Raw genomic sequence first — 21,439 nt, forward strand, 5'->3', positions numbered from 1 at the left:
TTACGTAAGCAAAGCAATATTTTTGCAATTTGTTTACTTTTTTCCATTTTAAGACTCTATTAGATAATATAAAAGTAAAAAAACCTGTTTGGAGCCAGTTTTAAAAACATTAATCACTCTTCCCGTCTCACGTAGCTAGTTTTAATTCCAGTTTGACGTTTAAAATTTGAGACTCATGGATTACCAAAAGAAGAAGAAAAATAGGGCGGAGATTTTACCCGTACCCAGCTACTTTACACACCGCAAGCATACTGCATACTTGAATTACTGTAAAGGAGCTTGTTTCTGAAAACACACTAATGACAGCACAAGATATGTCTAAGAATACAATGGAAGTGTTTAAAAATTTGAGGATGAGTGAATTGCATTATAGCAATGTTTCCTAAATATTTTATAACATACATAAGCATTTGCTAAATAAAACATGTTTATTTCATATTTCTAAGCAAATTATTTGAACTATGAAAATTCAGGTGCTTCTACCAAAACAAAGATCTTAGGGTACGTCTTCACTACCCGCCGAATCGGCGGGTAGCAATCGAATTCTCGGAGTTCGATATATCGCTTCTCATCTAGACGCGATATATCAAACTCCGAACGCGCTCCCGTCGACTCCGGAACTCCACCACCACGAACGGCGGTGGCGGAGTCGACGGGGGAGCCGCGGACTTCGATCCCGCACCGTGAGGACGGGTAAGTAACTCGAACTAAGGTAGTTCGACTTCAGCTACGCTATTTGCGTAGCTGAAGTTGCAAACCTTAGTTCGACCGCCCCCCCAAGTGTAGACCAGGCCTAAGTTACTAATTCTGTATAGACACTTCAGAACGTTAAAAGTAAAATTTAGATACCTTTAAGTTTTTCCAGCAATTGATTCTGGTACACAGTATATCTTAGGGCATGCATCCATGGTCTTACATCATGCTGTTTGCACGACCGTAAAGCATCACTAAAAAGAGGAATAAGACAATCCTGCGGAATGCATAAAAAATTTCATGTTTGTCATGGAATAATGTAGAGCCTGTAATTTTCAATACCTAAAGAATAATTCAGAGTGGAGTAAGCTGTAGTTTACTAATTTAAGTTTATATAGCAAAGTAACACCAAAAATATTTCATTAGTTGGACTGTTCGAGAAGGAATGTTACTGCATGAGAGAGGTCTGAAAGTAAGGTCTGAAGAGTCCTGCAATGAAGCCCTTTTTACTGTGGGATTTCAGAGGTGCAGATTGAAGTGGTGTTAAATAGTCAGAAATTTTACTAACAGAACAAAAAAAATTATTTTCAAATGCAACTATGTTAGGAAATTCAACATGTTCTCAACTTAGTTTGAATAAGAATGAGCCCATCTGTGAGACAGTGTTCGTGCAATAACAGTTCAGTAGAAAGACGTTACCTGATGCATGTATTAACATGACCTGAATATTTTAAAAATTTATACACAAAAAATACCTCTGATGAAAGTCTGCTTGATACTGTATTTTCCAACGCAGATGAACAATATAACTGCAGAGTGCTCAACACTGGCAATGACTGACACACAGTCAACGTGGAAAGTCTTAAAGGTCCAACGGCTATTCGTGACGTCTGCTTCAGATATTTTACAATATTTCTGAAATAAAGATTTAGTGTTAGAAACTAGAACAGTCCATTCTATTAGCTACTAATTGTCCTTGTCTTTTTAATTAATAGATATTGATATTTATTAACATAAAAAATTATGAACAGGCAACAGGCAGCAAAATTCAGCCTCTTCATATGGAAGAAAGGATCAAGTCTTGCATAACTTATAATTTATCATGCACAGTAAGGTCAACAGATTGTCTGTTACAAAGCATTGTTTACTGTCAACAGGCCAGGTGAACAACGCATTAGATCTCTAAAATTAAAATCCCTCCTTATTCTCTCTCGTAGCAGTTTATACTCCTAATCCATGAAAAACAACTTCATGTACTCTCAGAAAGGCGGCCAAACAAAAGCTTGATACTTAAATACAAGGAAGACTACAGTTACTAGAAAGTGGTATTTAACGGGTTACAACTTCTCACACACACACGTTATACAAGGTCATTGTATTCACTCAAAGGTTCTTTAAACTTACTCATTTATCAATTGCCACTTTTGTTCCTGTTCTGTGTGGTTTATTGCTGTTGCCAGACATACTGAACTTCTCAACAACTGTACTTCAATTGCTTTCTGAAATTCTCTTGGATCAGGACTTAGCATGTTAGGAAGCAGCTTCTTCATGTCTACAAAGATTATACATAATTCACAAATGGTTAAAAATGACCAACCATTACCATAATTCTTGCAATAAAAGTTTTGAAAGGAAGAAAGTTTGTGATAAGAATTGCAGAACAAATATTGATAATTAATGAGAAAATTACATTTCTAAGTCCAAGTTCTTTTCTCAAAACACACACATATCCAGAGAACAAAACAAACAGAAAAAAAACCCTACAATAGCATTTAGGATTATGATTGCCAATTATTTCTCAACTTATTTCCAGAGTAAATAAAGTTACTCTGGAATCTGTATCCAGAAAGTCTTGAAGTATCATTTCTATACCAATATGGTATAGTATTTTAAGCTTATAATAAGTGTTTAGTAATTACTTTGTTTATTATGAATTTTGATTTTATTTTTACCTATTTTTTCTTTGGATCCTCCAGTAAGTAGGTTGATGTTTTCTCCAGGTAGTAGTTCTAGCTGTTCTGTACAGTCAGTAAGTTCTCCACATTCAAAGCTGCTTAAAGATCTGCAATTCAATTTTTATAGTTTTATTTCCGTACTTCTACTTCACCTTAGTTGATGAATATCCTACAACTTCACAGCAATGAAAAGCCAGAAGGAGCACTACTAATAAACCAATTGTCTTTTAACATGTTTCTTCCATGTAGCCTTACGATATGTCTACACTTAGAGCAAGGGGTGTGATTCCCAGCTTGAAGAGAGATTCATGCTGGCGCTGACTGGCTATATGCTATTGTTAACATGCTGGCTCACCGCAGCACAAGCATCAGGAAGGGCTAGCCACCCAGAATGTGTGTCAGAAATATTAGACAGGCAATCAGGGCAGCTAGCCCACTTGCGCTGCTGCAACTACATTCCATTTTTAGCATGCTTGCTCAGTCAGAGCTACTGTAGGTCTCCTCCAGCTGTGCATTATGCCACCAGCTTCAAGTGCAGACATACCTTTATTCAAAGCCCTGAGGATTTCACACAGTACTTTAGAAGGTGGAATTCAGAGCACATTCACATAACTTTAAAACAAAGTTTTCCATCTTAATATACAATCATAATTTGTAAAATGAAGGTAACGTAGCAGAAAACACTTAATTCAATTGCTGCCATTCATGACAATTTAGAAGCTATCAGACTATCAAAATTAAAGAATAAACATTTCAAAGTTTCATATTTATAGAAAATCATCAATTAGTCCACACATCTAGTGCTCTTCCACTAGGTGTAGGGATGAAGGAAGAAAAAGAATAAAGTACTGGCAAATTAAAGTATGATCCTTTCAGGGGAATAAAATTAAAAAGAGCTTTCCTTTATGTCCAAGGGCTGGGGAAATCCTGGTTCCATCCAGGTCAATGAGAGTTTTACCATTGACTTGTATAGGGCCCTGAAATTTTTTGAAATTGAACTGCTTGGTGCACATGGCAAGAGACATAGGGCTTATCTACACAGGAACACACAGAAAAAATAATCCAAACTAAATTTTAAAGGGGATTAGTTAAACTGCATTAAACCCCTGCATGAACCTTCTTATTCAGAATTAAAGTGAATTAAGGCCACTTTAATTCTCAACGGTAGCATCCACAAAGGGGTTTAAACTTGATTTAACTAATCCACTTTAAATTTACACCTTCAGTTAATTTTCTTGAGTGTTCTTCCAGAGACAAGCTCCTAGAGCAGTGGCTCTCAGCCTATTTACCATTATGGGCCACAATGTGTTACGTGGGCCACATCCAATACTACCTGTATAAGGCCCTGAGGATGTCACATGGGTTGCAGCTGTGTCCTGATTGGGCCGCAAGTGGCCCATGAGCCACAGGTTGAGAACCACTGCCCTAGAGTCTTGTGTAGGGCCTAGTTTACACAGGAGTACGCTGATAGCCTGCAACAGCCAAAATCTAACTCCTCACCCAACCCTTCTACCCTGTTGACAGCATATCAGTTGAACATTTCAGGAGACTAGATTCTTCTAGAACAGTATCAGTCAGCCAATTGAGATAAGACATTGAAGACTGAGCCAACAAGCTCCTTAACAGAGAATGTTATGATTCAAATGTTCAAGTGTTCTGTTACCATCTGCTGGCAGAAAGGAAATATGAAGTGTCTGGACTGACAAAGAAGAAAAAAAATCCATGTTCACTGTGAAAATGTTTATATTCACATTACTACTGCAGATTTGTTTGATTAAAAATTTCTCTCTAAATACAGAGTTTCTCCCTTTTGCTTGATTCTGCAGTGAAGTCATAATCTTAAATAGGTATAGAGCAACCCTAAAAAGCTTTTTAGAGGGTATACAAATTTGGTGCCTAAAAACTTGGAAAATATGTAGATTTGACAGACTATCTGGATAAAACTATACCTGCCCCACACAACTCAAAATGATCAAATCTCTGTACCTGCAAACAAACTATTTGTGGATGCCTAACATTGAAAATCTCTGCCTGCACAGACAAATGTATCTAAAAAGGATAAGGATATGAAGTATTCATAACTATTTCTAAACAAAATATTTTCAGATACATTGTAAAGACTTGCCCACATTATGGATTAACTACATGGCAACTTTTAAAAACAAGCCATTTGGGATATGTTTATATGAGGAAGGCCACCAGTTTTACGAACACAAAAAAAAGCACACTATCCTTAGAAACTAAAGCTTCTTGACAGACTTTATTTAAACTTTTCCCCAAGAATTTACTTTTAGGCCAAGTCTGCATGTGAGAAACTTCAGACAAAAGATTTTTTTTATGAAGTTTATTGGAGAAGTACAGACTTGAAAAAATAGATCTTCAAATGGAATGGCTACGAAGTCTTATTTATTGCATTTCCAACTTTATTTTAACTAGAGCAGTGGTTTTGGACCCTTGGTCCACAGATCACGTCTAAGGTATTTGCAAAAGACTGTCATTACCATAGAACAGTGGTTTTCAACCTGTGGTCCCTGGGGATCCACAGACTACATGTAAGATTTTCAAAGGGGTGTGCACCTCCATTTGAAAATTTTTAGGGGTTCTCAAATGAAAAAAGCTGAAACCCTCTTGAGTAACAAGTCAAGTGTCTGCTAAAATCCTAGGTGCACTTTTTTTTTATATTTAGTTCAAAAAACCTAAAGACTATCATGATTCATTAGATATATGCAGGGGTGTTGTAGCTGTGTTGGCCCTAGGACATTAGAGAGACAAGTTGGTGAGGTAGTATCTTTTATTGCACCAACTTCTGTTGGTGAGAGAGACAAGCTTTCAGACTTACACAGAGATCCTGAAGACCACCACTGTGTAAGCTTGAAAGTTTCTCTGTTGTCAACAGATGGTGATTCAATATATTACCTCACGACCCCTTATATCCTTAACGAATCATTAGATATCAACCAACAATCTTCTTTAGTTTCTGAAGAAAGCTTTAGAGTCAAAATATTTTAATTCACAAATCTAAAGAATAAAAAGATACAAGTGAAAGACAAGATATTTTAAAAATTATTCCAATTGTGAGAATGGATGAATCCCCTTACAAATTAAAAAATAACTAAAACAAATCCATTATCTTCTGCCTCCAAATAAACAATTTAGGAGCCTTTCCTAATCTTAAGAATCATGAAAGCCCCAATGGTTTATCTAGGATGGTGTCAATTCACTACTTATCTGTTATAGCTACTATACGTCAAGGGAGTTTTCCTACTAAATCATTATAGATTTTGCATCACAAAAGAAAGACCTTGGAAACCACATGGCACTGATATGATGAGACTAAGAGAAGCTTTCATGTAAAAGTTTACTGCTTTCAGAGATATTATTGAATAAATTAACGAGAACCTTACTTTATGTAGTTAAAGTCTGCTTTTAAATTGACTGAGGTATTACTTGTGCTTTTTTTCAAGTCATGGACAGCATTCTGCCATTCTTGTACAGCAGCCCAATCAGCAATTGCAATGTAACATTCACATGCTTTGTTACCCAAGTAATTTATAACTTCAGGTGAAGAATCACTTGGTTTAGTCAGAACAGTTTTTCTAGCTTCACCTGTGAAATTAAGAAAATCAATATTTAAGAAAAATAAGTCTTACTACTTGACAAAGCATTTGGAAATTATGTTTAAGGCAAAAAGTTTAATCTGTTTTAGATAAAATTACACTATATTTACAGTACCTAACTTCTCATCTGTAGCATATTTTGTTACCTGTAAAACTGAAATACTTATGCAAGAGGCTTTGGAAGAATTTAGTTAACATTTATAAAGAAACTGGAAGATAGAAAATAATCTGATCAGTATAGAAGAATTAAACTAATATGTGCACCTGATAATACACACACAAAAAAGTGTACAAAATACCCCTTCCCACTTCTCACGATTTTAATAGAGTGCTGTGACAAGGTCTCATTTAAGGCTTCTTTTTATACTATAGTACATTCATGAAGTATACAAATAACTGGAAATAAGGATGTATTATTCAAGTCTAAATAATTAGAGCTAAACTGCTTAAAATACAAAGTATATTTTACTGTGTGTTATCCTTGCTTTTATCCATCTCTTCACTAGGCCCCAAACCTGCAAACATCTATGCTTGTGCTTATCTTTTCATACGTGAGTAGCCCCAAAATCTTCAACTGGATTTTTCAGTTAAATTTGTACCTAAGTGTTTACAATGTAAGTTACTACGGTAATTTAACAAAGCTTTACTGTTGACTATATAACCTGTAAACCGCAACAATGTATGTACATATTCAGTACATGGAGTTTCTGGCCATTTTAAAAAGCCATTAATAATACTTACCATTCAAAGAATGCTTTGGGCTGGCATTATTGCCACTATTTGAATTGGCCAACTTCAGGACAGATTTATCAAAACCAGCTATGGAGCAATCCACTCCTGTCATGGAACTCAAGTGCTCCTGGTATTCAACAGTTGCTTTTTCAAACCTTTAATATTAAGATTTAATGTTTAGTCAACATTTCACAGCAATGATTTTCTACTTTTTGTATACAGAGTTTGTATTAAAATTTCCTATAAAAGAGAATGAATGATCCCTGCAATGCCACAAGAATAAAACAAAGGAGGACTACAGAGGATTTCTCTCTATGGTAAAAGGTGGAAAACAGAAGTGGGGGAGGGGGGAAGCTACTGAAGGTGGGTGATATAGTTACTGATCTCTTTTATTCTTGGAACTTACTTTATCCTTCAATCCAAAACATCAAACCTTATTTAAAAAATAAGGTTGAATAAGATGGAAAACAATTAAGGTTGTCAGCTGATAGAGATAATTTCACCTATATGAAACTACATATCAGCTTTTCGTGCTAACTTCAAATTACTATGAACTGAAGCAAAGATTACTTGCTGGCACTGTTCTAGAGGAGTCGCTTTAATATGATGTTTCACGTGAGACGTCTGCCAGAAACTCCCCCTCCCTCGCAGGAGACAGAAGCAACAACCCAGTAGGGTGAGGACAAGCAGAGCTCCCTCAGCTGGGTTGGTTTGGGGAGACAGAATGGAAGCCATGGTTAGTGGAATGAGCGTCACAGCTTGTAGACCCCAGTGATGTCAGCAGCTGGCATTTTACAATTTGAATTCTAGACTTGTTTTTTTTGTTGACTGTTTGCTCCCCCTAACTTCATTCTCACCCCTCCATTGCCAGTGACACTCTTCCTGCACTCCCTGCCTCTCAATGACCTTCCCCCAACCCTTGTTCCTCACATCTCCCTTGCTCCCCTGCCACTGTCCCCATAACATTTTTTAAAAGAACGAAGGAAAACCATGGAACAAACAAGACCCACGCTAACTGCCATGGTCTCTTTGCTTGTATGTGTACCTCTCTCCCAGCCTGATACATTTTCTCCTTTTTTTACTCCTGACCTTTTAAGATATTATTAATCCTCAATCACTTTTCCATTGAATTAAAGAAAGTAAGATTCTTCTTTGAAGTAGATGTAGCCATGTATTCCATGTGGGTGTGCAAACCCCACATACCGGTGAGCCAGAGATTTTTGCCTCACAGATGAAAGATGACTAGACTAACAGCTTTGTTATATTCACACAGGTTTGCTACTCATGACTAACAGAGGCAAATACTGGATTCTTTCTTTCTCTGCTTACAAGAACCCCAAACAGGAGACAGGGAGCTGTAATCTGGCAAGGTTACCTAACTGAGGCTGGTATGGTAAGGAGTGCTTATCAGACACTACTGGTCTTGTGGACGGAGCTGACGTTGTTTGAAGGAGAAGAGCCATGAAGTTCCCATTTCTCTCACTCAATAGAGCAGAAGAGAAGATCACCATTGTGATCTGCAGGCCTGATTTGCATCCACTCTGCCATTGACTCTTCATGCCTCTGACCAGATTCTATTTAAGGTATGTCGACACTTAAGGCAACGTGTCTATGGGCCCTGACTGGTGGCAGAGGAAGGAAGTGGTAAAATGTTGGAGGGGGAGAGACAACGAAGCTAGTCCTGCAAGAAGACACTTTGACGCAGGTCAAACCAAACAGTTAAGCGGGGGGCGGGGGGGAGAGGAAGCACCTGTGACAGAGACAGAGGTGAGAAGAGAGATTAGGAGTGTTGTTTCCTTCAGTATGCCAGCAGGATGAGACGTATATATGAACACAGAATGTGTGTATGTTTTTCCCTCAGGTGAATTTTAGTCTAATATGTAAGACAAAAGTACTTTGGTATGGGTGGAAAGGGTGCTTTCCCCTACATGTTCAAAAATCAGAAGACTGCCCACATTAAAACTATACAACAAAATATCTCTTCTATAAATTATAGCACTACTGCCAACCCACAGAGCTAAGTATATAACCCATGAGGATCTTTTAAAAAAAACAAAAAACAGTGTTTTATTTTAGTTTACTGTATACACCTAACACAGCATAAATCCCAAATTTAGGAGTCTTTGCCCTAAATTAAAACACAACCAAACAAAACTAGTCACTTTTCAACATCCCAAAGAGCATATAATGATGGCTAGTTTAAGTAGCAGTTGGGAATAATTCTTACTTTATTTATAACAAAAAATGTAAAGATATATATATTTATAATAATTGTATCTGACTTATTCCTTCTACCCTCTAGTCTTTGTATATTGCATATTTTCTTAGACTGTAGGAAGGGGCAGGGACTGTCATCCTATGCCTTTGTTCAGCACTTAATAGAATGAGATCACCATCATCATGATAGAGAGGCTCTGAGTACTACTGGAAAACAAATGTTAAACCAAACAATGTAAACCAACATTTCCCTTTTCGCTGCTAACCTTCCTTTCAGAAAGCAGCTTTGATCCATGAAGCAACTTCATTAATTGAGATAAAAATATTGGTACTTCATGTATTTAGAAAATAAGCTCACATTTAGACCAGTTCTCAGGGCCGCCCAGAGGGGGGCTCAAGTGGGGCAATTTGCCCCAGGCCCCGGACCCCGCAGGGGCCCCCATGAGAGTTTTTCGGGGCCCCTGGAGTGGGGTCCTTCACTCGCTCCGGAGGCCCCAGAAAAAACTCTCAAGGGGCCCAGGCCCCCGGAGCTTCTTCCACTCCGGGTCTTCGGTGGCAATTCGGCGGCGGGGGGGGGGGGGGGTCCTTCTGCTACGAGACCCACCGCCGAAGTGCCCCGAAAACCCGCGGCGGGGGTCCTTCCGCCCCAGGACCCGCCGCCAAAGAGCTGGGTCTTCGGTGGTAATTCGGCGGCAGGGGCCTCCTGCCGTGGGTCTTCGGGCACTTCGGCGGCGGGTCCCGGAGCGGAAGGATCCTCCGCTGCCGAATTACCGCCGAAGCGGGGGCCCCCCGCCAAGGCCCCCAGGCCCCCTGAATCCTCTGGGCGGCCCTGCCAGATCTCCAGTCATTTGTGCCAACTTACCGTCCTTCTGCTTGCTGAGCTACAGAATTAATCCAAGACAGACTCTTCCCAACTATAGCAGAAGACCAGACAGCTATTCCTTGTATAGCTTCAGGGCAATGAAGCTCACATAGTGCTTCCACCAACGTCATAATTGTCACTTCTAATTCACTTCCCTAGAAATGAAGTTTAAGCTTAATTTAACAGCTCTTGTTTGAAGAGAAAAGCTATGTACATTGTTAAATGTTTTAAATATGTAATGCAATATTTCATGTTTATATTCTCAATGGTCACAGTTATCCCACTCCCTCAAAGAGTAGAGCAAAGAATCTCTGAAAACCAGACACTGTACACTACCCTCTGAAAAACACATCCAGCTCATGGCCTATATTTATGTAAAGACATTACTTTTTCACAAATCCCCAGAAATTCATCAGCAGACAAATTACTACCTAGGCATAAATCTAGAAAGCCTTCTCTGCTAAAAGACACACATTTTAAGAAGGTCAAACAACATTATTGAACAAGTCATCAGTACCCTTCAGCTTTTATACAAAGTGTTCTAAACACAGTGGTTTTTCCAACTCATTGTGCCAACATTTTGTAGAAAGATCCTCTCCTGAACCACATCCTCTTCCAGTCCTCATCCCAGACCTTGCTCAGAAATGGGTTGCTTTTCATAATACCAGGAAGGACTCCACAGACAAAGTTTGAAAAATACTGGTCTAGTGGAAGTTTTTGATACTTGTGCAAGTTTTAAACAGAGGCTCCTTACTTAAACAGCGGGAATTATATAGTTCAAAATATGAGCTAGCTCCAGCATCTGTTTAGTATTAAATCTTTGACTAAATGTGTAACACAGAATTTCCAGATTTTAATTATTTTGTTAGGAAAAACTCCACCCCCGCAAAAATAGATAAGTAAAAGTTCAAAACTGCTGCTCTAGAATACAGTTTTAACAGGCCTATTGGTTTAATTACCTAATCCATTGGTTTATCTTATTCTGTGATTCTATGATCTTTTAGTTTACATACAATACTATGGAAATGTTTTTTTCTACCAGCCTACAAAATTTTGAAAAAACACAGTACCTGAGAGATATTATTGGTCTTCATTTCTGTGAGTAAATCAAAACCATGTCTGACTGTCACAGCAGGCTGACCAGCCAACAATCCAATCCTCATGATAGAAAGTCTAATCCGAGTTAGCCAATCTTGGCAGGTCTGGCGGTTAGTATAGAAGAATGTCCTGATAACCTTACAACAGAAAGAAGAAAAAAGAGATCCTGAGTTTTATAAAACAATACTTTTTATTTTTGTATAAATTAAAATAGAGGCTTTATAATATTTAATAATATGTAGAACAGCATAATCTTTATCGGGAAGGGTTCCCCTCTCTAACTAAATCTTCAAGTGGTGTAATTTAACTACAGAATGATTAAAAATGTAACATCCCCCCGTGGGAAGATTTCTGTCAGCAAGTCCATTACAAGACGTTAGATTTAAATGTGTTTTAACTTGTCCTTTCAAATTCTCTTTCCCCATACCTAAGAAGCCCTACTTACAAGGGATAATTTCTCAGAAATATTTTTTGCTTTATTCAACCCTCTGTCAATACCTGCCTCTTGGAGGACCACATTTCCATATGAAAGAGGCTGGAAGTTGGGGGAAAAGAAGGGATGAAAAGAGAGAAATTCTGCCTCATCTGTGGCTGCGTCTTGCCAATCTGGGAGAAAAGAATTCAGCTTGATCCTTAAAATTTGATCCCCTGCACAGTAGCAAACTACACTAATTCTAGACTACTTCCCAATTCAGTTTGACCTGACACTGGGAAATTACAACATACATTATAATTATAGAGATTCTGAGGCAAACACACATAAGTGGTGCAATATCTTTCTACTAAATATTATAATCAATCAGATTTGGATGGATTTGTTCTCAACAAACAAACGGTTTCTTTGGAACCCTTCTAATTACATATCTGGACAGGCAAAATAGCAAACAAATAAATAATTATTGCAAAAACTCTCTGCAATTACAATGTTAACAGCTTGGCCATTTTACAGATTGTTTAAGCAGAAATGGGAAAATAGCAAAGTGGTCTTTTCAAATTTTTAAAGCTATTTGTTTCTATGATGGCCAAATACTTCGTAGATTCAACCGTAAATACATACATTTTCATTTCATATCCAACAAATGGCACCTTGAACCCCTCACAACCGAATGCATTTCATAACAAATGTTGATAACAGCTTAACAGAGCAGTATCTACTGTACTCTTAATTCACATTCAGTAGTTATTCATTTTATCATCTGCAACCTGTTTGATACTGTGCTGTTGTGTAAACAATTACTCAAGAAAATGATGTTCCCTTTTCAGTTGTTTAATAATAAATAACATTAAATCAAGTAAAGCAAAACAAATTGAAGGAATATATCATGTTTGTTTTAAAAGCAATTAGACAAACAAGGTTAAATGAAAATCAGAACACAAACCTAAAATGTTTGGAAACAAAGTTGTCTGCAGCTGATCTTTTTCAAAAACAATGTAAGTTCCACCAATAGGGAGAACAGCTAGGCAATCCTGAGCTTTTTTATTTTTTAAAGTGGAAAAATTGTCAGCTTATAATCAGGGTAGTATATTGGACATTTCTATAGAAAAGTTATTAAAAGAAATCATTCAGAAGTGGCATATGATTCTTGATAAACATCAAGTGACATACAGTGAAATATTCCCACCTTTGTGGGACAGTTCACAGTACTGTCAGCACTGGAAGACACAAACCTTGGGTGGAGAAGTGAGTGCATTAGCACATCCTTCATAAGCATTGTACATCAATTTCTCCAGATTCTCCAAGTACTGTAGAAGGAGAACAAGTCTAAGCTGATTACTGCTGTGTCCTTCATCATTGTCTGCTGTAGTCCACTGGCTAACATCTTGATCAGGGTTTAACGTGTGGGCTGCAAGACTTCTAATGATACCTATAAACATTTGGTCAGAACATTTCAACACACTGGTTATCAAATAATCAGGTATTTACATCTTTATATAATATAAAAATATCTGTGAAAATTGAGTCTAAAATCTTTAACATGTACTTCAACAAATTTTAAAAACCTACATAAAGCGCTTCCAAAATTTATAACTCTTGATTGTCAACATTTAAGAAAAGTCTAAAAAAGTAGCAAGTTGCTGAAAAAGTAAGTAATTTTTTCCTATCTTGAACATAATTTAAGAAAACTCACTGCTTTATTGCTTAAACCAAATATACCTTTAAAAGATACATTCTTTACATTACCTTCAATTGTCTGGAACGTATCTTGGGCTCTACCTAGAGGGGTTCTCAACTTAGAAAGGACTGTAAACTGAGCTGCTTCCCAAACAGCCCACTGCCAAAGTACAGCATCTGTCTTCAATAGATTGCGAGGAATGGTTGATTGGTCACGCTTATCTAATCTCTGGCAGCTGTAGAACAATCTTTCTAACCAATTGTCCTTCCTGAAAAAAAGTTAAGACAAATACAGCAATTCATATCCACATACATAGCTGTAAATGTATTTTAGCTTGTAGTTGATTATTCTTGTAATCAAACCTCTAATGGATCTATGTTTCCTATGGTCATGCACACATGTGTATACACACACACACACACACACACAGGATTACTCTGCAGGAACAAATACAGAGCTCAAGAACATTGCAAAAAATAACAAAGGCAGAAGAAATGGAGACAAAGGGTTTGCTAGCCGAAAGTAAAGAAAACACAGTGCAGAAGACAAATCTGAAAAAGAGGCATATGCTTTTGGTTAAAAATGAAAATGAGGAAAGAGAAATAAGATATTCAAAATTCAGAGAGATAAAAATAGATGTGAATAGAAATTAATGAAGATGGTGAGGATTTAGCAGCATAAAATATTGCATCCCAAAAACTGGAATGGTAAATAGTTTCAGTTGGTGCCAAAAACTGGAAAAAGGATTTCAGACATTCTCTTCCAGGTGTACAAAATGACGGAGAAGGCCCACAAGTCAGAAAGACTGCAGTGAAGCCAACTGCAAGTAGTACAACTCAATATCTGTTCCAACACTGTCTCCTCTTCTAACATGCACCAACCCCACCAAAACATTCCTCATTGCCAGTTTGCACTGAGTCTGCAGTCTCAGAATGCAGATGATAGTAGTATAATTTCTCAGTGTATCATATGTCAAATACATGAGAAGGAGAAAGGCATCCTACAGAAATAGTATAAAGACATCTGTATTGACTACCTATACCTTGAGCTCATTGGGGGGAGGGAGGGAGGGGGAGAGAGGAAGAGGCATGTATAACTATATGGAACATATGGTTCCTGGCAAGAAAGTTGATGGCATCTGGAGTACCTGAGGAAGCAGTGTGCTATACACCAGTCAAGGTTAATTTGTAGCATCTTTTGTGCACAATGGGACTAGCAGTATAGAGGGACTGGGTGCATCAAGCTAAGGAAATCCACTATGATGATGTTGCGATTAAGACAAGAAAAAAAACTGCCCCGATCCCCTCAGTTCCTTCACATAAAAGAAGTACAGACTCCAAATGCAAAGGCCATGAAGGACAGGTCGCGGAATACACATTTGTATCACATCTGGAACTCTTTTTACTTCAAGTAGATGCAGCCGCGATGCAGCCGCGTAGTCCACCTGCAAGCAGTACTTGCAAGACGTGGGGCTCAGAGTCTACTTAAAGAAGACAGCAGGTCTACCTTCCCAAAGTTTACAGCTGTGTCCCGATCAGATGCAATGACATAGCACATAGCAAAAGTATGCACAGCGGACCAAGTGGCCACCCTGCAAATGTCCAATATAGAAACGTCTCAAACAAATGCTGTTGACGTTGCCTGAACTTGCTTGGAAGCACTCACACCTCTTGAGGAGGCGTAGCATGGGCTACTTCATATGCTGTCACAATAAATGATTTTATCCACCTGGAGATTGTCTGTAAATAGACCACTTGACCCTTCATTCGGTGTGCATATGAAACAGATGAAGTGAGGAATGAAAAGGTTTAGTTCTAATCACATAAAGAGCTAGACATCACCTGACATTCAAGGTATAAAGACACTGTTCCTTTGGGGTTGAATGCAGCTTAAGGAAGAACACTGGTAAATATGTAACACTGTTCAAGTGACACTGGGAAACCACCTTTGCTTTGGGTGCGGCCTCAGGGTTCCTTTGTCTTTTGAAAATTGCATGTGGGGAGGCTCCGCCATCAAAGCCTGCAACTTGCACACTCTCCTTACAAATGTTATCACCACAAGAAAGGCTGTTTTCTGACATAGAAGGTGGAAAGAAGTTGTTGCTAGAGGCTTAAATAGAGGTCCCATGAGAGCCACTAAAACAGTATTAAGATCCCACAAAGGAAATGGCTCTTTAACTGGTGGGTAGAGAGGAGTGTCTCCTCCTTTCAAGAATCTCACTGCCATAGAGTTTGAAAACACCAATTTCCCCTGGCTAGGTGGATGAAATGCCAAAACTGCAAACAGATGGACTCTCAATGAATTAAGCAGAAGACCACAACACTGAAGGTATAACAGGTACTTCAAGATGTCCTGGACACAAGCCAGCTTTGATTGAACTCCCTGGGCTAACAACCATACTGAGAAGCTGTTCCACTTTGCCAAATAGGCTGCCCTGTTGGAGGGCTTCCTACTGTTAAGCAAGACCTACCAGACTGCCTTTGAACATTGTTCCTATTCCTCATCTAATCATACATTACTCATGCTGTGAGATGCAGGAGCTGAGTACTGGATGCTGAGTCAGGAGGTTAGGATGAGGAGGAAAAGATATGGGAGGGCAAATAGCTAATGTGAAGAGGTCAGAGAACTGACATTGTCTTGGCCATGCTTGATCAGTAAGAATGTGCTTGGCACAATTCAATTTCAGCATACAGGAGTACTGATTATCATCCCAGGAGCCCACATTGAGATGCCCTTGGAAGCAGAACTGCTGGCATTTCCTCTTGTCTCTTATGGCAAACCAGTTGACCATCGGGATGCTGCAAACTGCAGAGATGGACTGCACACTGCTGGGCTTCAGAGACCACCTGTGCACCAGGGAGAAATCCCTGCCAAGGTGATCTGCCAGACAACTATGAATACCAGGCAAGTGACTGGCTATGGGGGTAATGTTTTCCCAGTGCAAAACTGCCAGAGCCTGATTGCCTGCTGATAAAGCACATTGTAGTGTGCATACTTGGCTCTTCACATAGTACAAATCAGTGGTATTCTCGGTGAGTATGACAACCGCTGGGTCCCTGATGTGATCTCGAAAAGTCTGACAGGCATTGTAAATGGCATGAAGCTCCAGCACCTTGATATGCAAAGAAGCTTCTCATTCTGATTGCATGCCTTGAACTTTCAGCAAGTCCAGATGTGCTCCCCAATCTATAAAGGAGGCATTGATGACTTATAGCACTGATCAGTGGGGGCCAAAAGAAAGTAACATCCTGGCACACATTGCCCTGAATTGGTGGGAGAAGTCAGACCAGCATGTCCAAGGGGTTGCGACTCAGATGACAGACCAACTTCAGCCACATCTGAAGAGGACATAGGCACAGCCTGGTATATTGAACTACCTGCGTGCATGCGGCCATATGGCCTAGAAACCTCAGGCATACGTGGGCTGTTGTTCAGTCTAAGGCTCCAGACATACATGGTGGATCGCCTAGAATCACTGAGTCAGTAAAAACGCTCTCAAGCTTGGAGAGTCTATCAGGCCTCAATGATCTCAATTCTTTGAGTTGGAACCAACGCTGTCTTCCCGCTGTTTAGGATGAGACCTAGACAAATCGAATAGGTGTAGTGTGAAGTGAACGTGAATGAGGACCTGCTCTCTGGACTTGCCCTTCGGTAACCAATCATCCAGATGTAGGAAAATATGAATTACCTTATTCCTGAAGTACGCTGTTATCAGAGTCATACACTTGATATGAACCCAGGAAGTGGAAGACAGATTGAAAGACAGCACAGTGTACTGCTAGTGCTAGCCAGCCATGACAAATCTGAGATACCTCCTGTGGCTCAGGAGGACTGCTATACGGAAATAAGCATCCTGCATGTCCAGGGCAGCAAACCAATTGCTCTGATTCAAGGCGGGGACAATAGTTCTAGAGTGGCCATATGGAATCTTACGTATCTGATGTATTTGAGATCATGGAGGTTGAGGATATGCTGTCTCCTTCCCTTGGACTTGGGGATCAGGAAATACCAGGAGTAGAACCCCTTTCCCCAATGCTGCAGGGGGACCTCCTCTATGACCCCCAAAGCCAGTAAAATCTTAACCTGCTCAAGAAGCAGTGTCTCGTGAGGGGTCCCTGAAAAGGGATGGGGTAGGGGTGGGGAGGATGGATGGAGAGGAACAGTATGGCATATCTCAATCTGACTGTGTTTAGGATCCAGTTGTCCATTGTAATTGACAAGTGGGCCAACTTGTCCCTGATCTGGGGGCATGGAAAAGGAGAGGTTACACAAAAGTCAAAATGGGTACCTGCTAGATGCCAGAGGGGCAAATGGGTGGGAGGGGCTGGTTAAATCAAGAACCAGAGGACCTCCTCCTTTGTAATCACTGGCTCTTTCTGGAGTAATCCTACTGCCACACAGGATGGGACAATTATCCAAAAAATCCCACTGCAAGTGGTATAACTGCTGCAGCTGCTGACCACTATAGTGGTGCCTCTTCATAGCCAGAGTATATACTCCCAAAGCACATAAAGTAGCTCAGGAGTCTTTTAAAAACACACAAAGTTTTGTTGGTCTTTTCTGAAAACAAAGCCCAGCCATCAAATGTAAACCTTCAATGGTCTGCTGCACATCAGGCACAAAACCTGATCAGGTCTGCTGTCACCACCAGGCTCTCCTCATGGGTACAGACAATGCCATTATTCTGGCTGAGGCACCCGCCACGTCCAGAGCTGCCTGCAACAAAATTTTGGCCAAATGGCCTTCTGCAATGAATACCTTAAACTCTTCCCTGGAGGTTTCTGGCAATTGGTCCATGAACTTAGATATGGCTGCCCAATTAACTGTCATATTTAGAGAGCAACACCCGCTGGTTCATATTCTCATCTGCAGGCAGCAGCACAGACAGCTGCAGCGGCACAGGAGTCGGCAAACAGAGCTGTGAACAGGGGAGTTTGAGTGGGAGTTCTGTTGGAGGAGAAGGCATTTGTAGAGGTTGGTAGGGGCAGTGTGCTGGGAGAGAAGCTGAGCCCTTGTGCCAGAGAAAATAAAATGCCGGCCAACACTCCCCCTAGAAAAGTCATTGTCATCTCCCCAAGCCCTGGAATGGGCCCAATTCATTTTTTAGGACCTCTTTCTCACTGTACCAAAGATGGTGAACGAGCTCTTTTTCTCTTGGGGGGAAGCACCAGAGCCCAAGCGCAGGGCGACATCATTTGCTGGATCCAAAGGTGACTGCTGAGGAGATGAGCGCCTCAAGGCCTGCTCCAGAAGGTTCTGCGTCAACTGCAAGTCTCTTGCCACCTGAGTCCTCTTGGTAAATGACTTGCAGATGGTGAACCTCTCTTTAATCTGACCCTCGCTGAGGCACAATAAGCTGTTGGGGATAGCCCCCTTACATGATGGACATTGCTTGAACCCTGGTGAGGGTATCACAGGGCAGCTAACTATTCTACTAACACTAAACTAACACTTAAACTTAACCTAGGGTACTAATATTACTATATAAAAGTTCTCAGAAAACTAGGAGTGAAAATGTGACTGCTTAATGACTACAAGCTGCATGGAATCTTTTTTAAAAGATTAGAGGTTAAATTTGGTTTACCCCAAATTTATAAAAAAATTGTAAGAGGACTAAAAAAATGCCACCATGGCTAAACAACACAGTAAAAGAGAGAGTCAAAAAGGCATCTTAAAAAAAATTGGAAGTTAAATCCTACTAAGGAAAATAGAAAGGAGCATAAACTCTGGCAAGTCAAATGTAAAAGTATAATTAGGTAGGTGAAAAAAGAATTTGAAGAGCAATTAGCACACAACAAAAATGTAAGTACAATAGAAGCAGGCAATCTTCCAATCAATCAGTGGGGCCAATGGACAATCAAGATGCTAAAGGAGTACTCAGGGAAAACAAGTGCGCTGCAGAGAAGCTAAATGAATTTTTTGTATTGGTCTTCACTGCAGAGGATGTGAGGGAGATTCCCACACCTAAACCATTCTTTTTAAGTAACAAATCTGAGGAACTCTCTCAGACTGAGGTGTCAGTAGAGGATGTTTAGGAACAAATTGATAAATTCAACAATAAAGGTTACCAGGACCAGATGGTATTCATCCAAGAGTTCTGAAGGAACTCATACATGAAGTTGCAGAATTATTAAATGTGGTATATGTAACCTATCACTTAAATCAGGCTCTGTCCCGATGACTGGAGTATAGCTAATGTGACACTAATTTAAAAAAAAAGGCTCCAGAGGTGATCCTGGCAATTACAGACTGATATGCCTAACTTCAGTACCAGGCAAATTAGCTGAAACTACAGTACAGAACAGAATGATCGGTCACATAGATAAACACAATTTGTTGAGGCAAGAGTCAATTGGCTTTTGTAACGTGAAATCATGCCTCACCAGTCTATTAGAATTCTTTGAGGGAGTCAAAAAACATGTGGACAAGCATGATCCAGTGGATACAATGTACTTGGACTTTCAGAAAACCTTTGACAAAGTCTATCTCCAAATGCTCTTAAGCGAATTAAGCAGTGATGGGTCACTTGCTGGAAGATTCTCTGCAGCTCGAGGTCTTCAAACCACAATTTGAGGACTTCAATAACTCAGACACAGGTTAGGGGTTTGTTACAGGAGTGGGTGGGTGAGATTCTGTGACCTGCATTGTGCAGGAAGTCAGACTAGATGATCATAATGGTCTCTTCTGACCTTAAAGTCTATGATTCTAAGAGGGAAGATTTTCTCATGCATCAGTAACTGGTTAAAGGGGACAGAATAAATGGCTTGTTTTCAGAATGGATAGCAGTAAATAGCAGGGTCCCCAAAGAATCTATATTGTGACCAGTGCTGTTCAACATATTTATAAATGATCCAGAAAAAGAGGTAAGCAGTGAAGTGGCAAAGTTTGCCAATGGTAGAAAATTACTCAGAGGATGTGAGGGAGATTCCCACACCTAAACCATTCATTAAGTCCAAAGCAGACAGCAAAGAGTTACAAAGGGATATCACAAAACTGGGTGACTGAGCAACAAAAGGGAAGATGAAATTCAGTGTTGATAAACGCAAAGTAATGCATATTGAAAAAAAATCTCAATTATACATACAAAATAACGGGGTCTAAATTAGCTATTGCCACTCAAGAAAGATCTTGGAGTCATTGTGGATAGTTCTCTAAAAACATTCGCTTAATGTGCAGCAGCAGTCAAAAAACCTAACAGAAAGTTAGGAACCATTAGAAAAGGAATAAATAATAAGACAGAAAATATACCTCTACTATAGAAATTCATGGTACTCTCCCACCTTGACTACTGTGTGCAGTTCTCGCTCATCTCAAAAAAGATATATTAGAAATGGAAAAAATATAGAGAATGGCAACAAACAATTAAGGGTATGGAACAGCTTCCATATGAGGAGATATTAAAAGGCTGGGATTGTTCATATTGGAAAAGAGATGACATGGGGGGATATGACAAAGATCTGTAAAATTATGAACGGTGTGAAAAAAAGTGAATAAGGAAGTGTTATTTACCCCTTCACATAATAAGAACCAGAGTCACCCAATGAAATTAACAGGCAGCAGGTTTAAAACAAAAAAGTACTGTGTCATACAACGCTTAATCAAACTGTGGAATTTATTGCCAGAGGATGCCGTGAAGGTGAAAACTATAACTGGGTTCAAAAAAGAATTAGCTTAGTTCCTGGAGGATAGGGTCCATCGATGGCTATTAGCCAAGATGGTCAGAGATGCAACCCTATGCTCTCGGTGTCCCTAAACCTCTGACTGCCAGATGCTGGGACTGGACAACAGAATGGATCACTTAATAAGTTGCCCTGTTCTGTTCATTCCCTTTGATGCATCTGGCATTGACTACTGTTGGAAGACAGGATACTGGGCTAGATGGACCGTTGGTCGGACCCAATGTGGCCATTTTTATGAGGTGAAGATACCACACGGAGCTCCAACTCTATCCACGGGCAGTGCAGAGGAACTGAGGTAGTGAGGGCAGCACCACCTTTATGTGGCCTGGGGAACAGCTATAGCTGCAGGGCGTAAGTGCTGCCCCTATAGGTACTGTGAGGCAAAGATCTCTGGCCCACCGGTATGTGGGGTGCGCACACCCACATGGAATACATGGCTACATCTACTTCAAAGAAGAATCTTACTTTCTTT

General features: G+C 39.7%; 1 protein-coding gene across 1 annotated transcript in view; it reads right to left on the reverse strand.

Moving 5' to 3' along the window:
- The window catches only part of SMG1 (SMG1 nonsense mediated mRNA decay associated PI3K related kinase), a 114,645-nt gene that overhangs the window by 37,440 nt on the left and 55,766 nt on the right, over positions 1–21,439 (reverse strand). The window contains exons 20-29 of the mRNA XM_044980792.1: positions 13,357–13,556; positions 12,843–13,039; positions 11,147–11,311; positions 10,077–10,231; positions 7,007–7,152; positions 6,053–6,254; positions 2,646–2,755; positions 2,098–2,245; positions 1,449–1,608; positions 850–970 (exon numbers count right to left, since the gene is read on the reverse strand). Coding sequence (XP_044836727.1) covers positions 850–970; positions 1,449–1,608; positions 2,098–2,245; positions 2,646–2,755; positions 6,053–6,254; positions 7,007–7,152; positions 10,077–10,231; positions 11,147–11,311; positions 12,843–13,039; positions 13,357–13,556 — 1,604 coding nt within the window. The remainder of the gene's footprint in view (positions 1–849; positions 971–1,448; positions 1,609–2,097; positions 2,246–2,645; positions 2,756–6,052; positions 6,255–7,006; positions 7,153–10,076; positions 10,232–11,146; positions 11,312–12,842; positions 13,040–13,356; positions 13,557–21,439) is intronic.

This window comes from Mauremys mutica, chromosome 11 (genome assembly GCF_020497125.1).
Source record: "Mauremys mutica isolate MM-2020 ecotype Southern chromosome 11, ASM2049712v1, whole genome shotgun sequence".
In the NCBI taxonomy this organism is placed as follows: Eukaryota; Metazoa; Chordata; order Testudines; family Geoemydidae; genus Mauremys; species Mauremys mutica.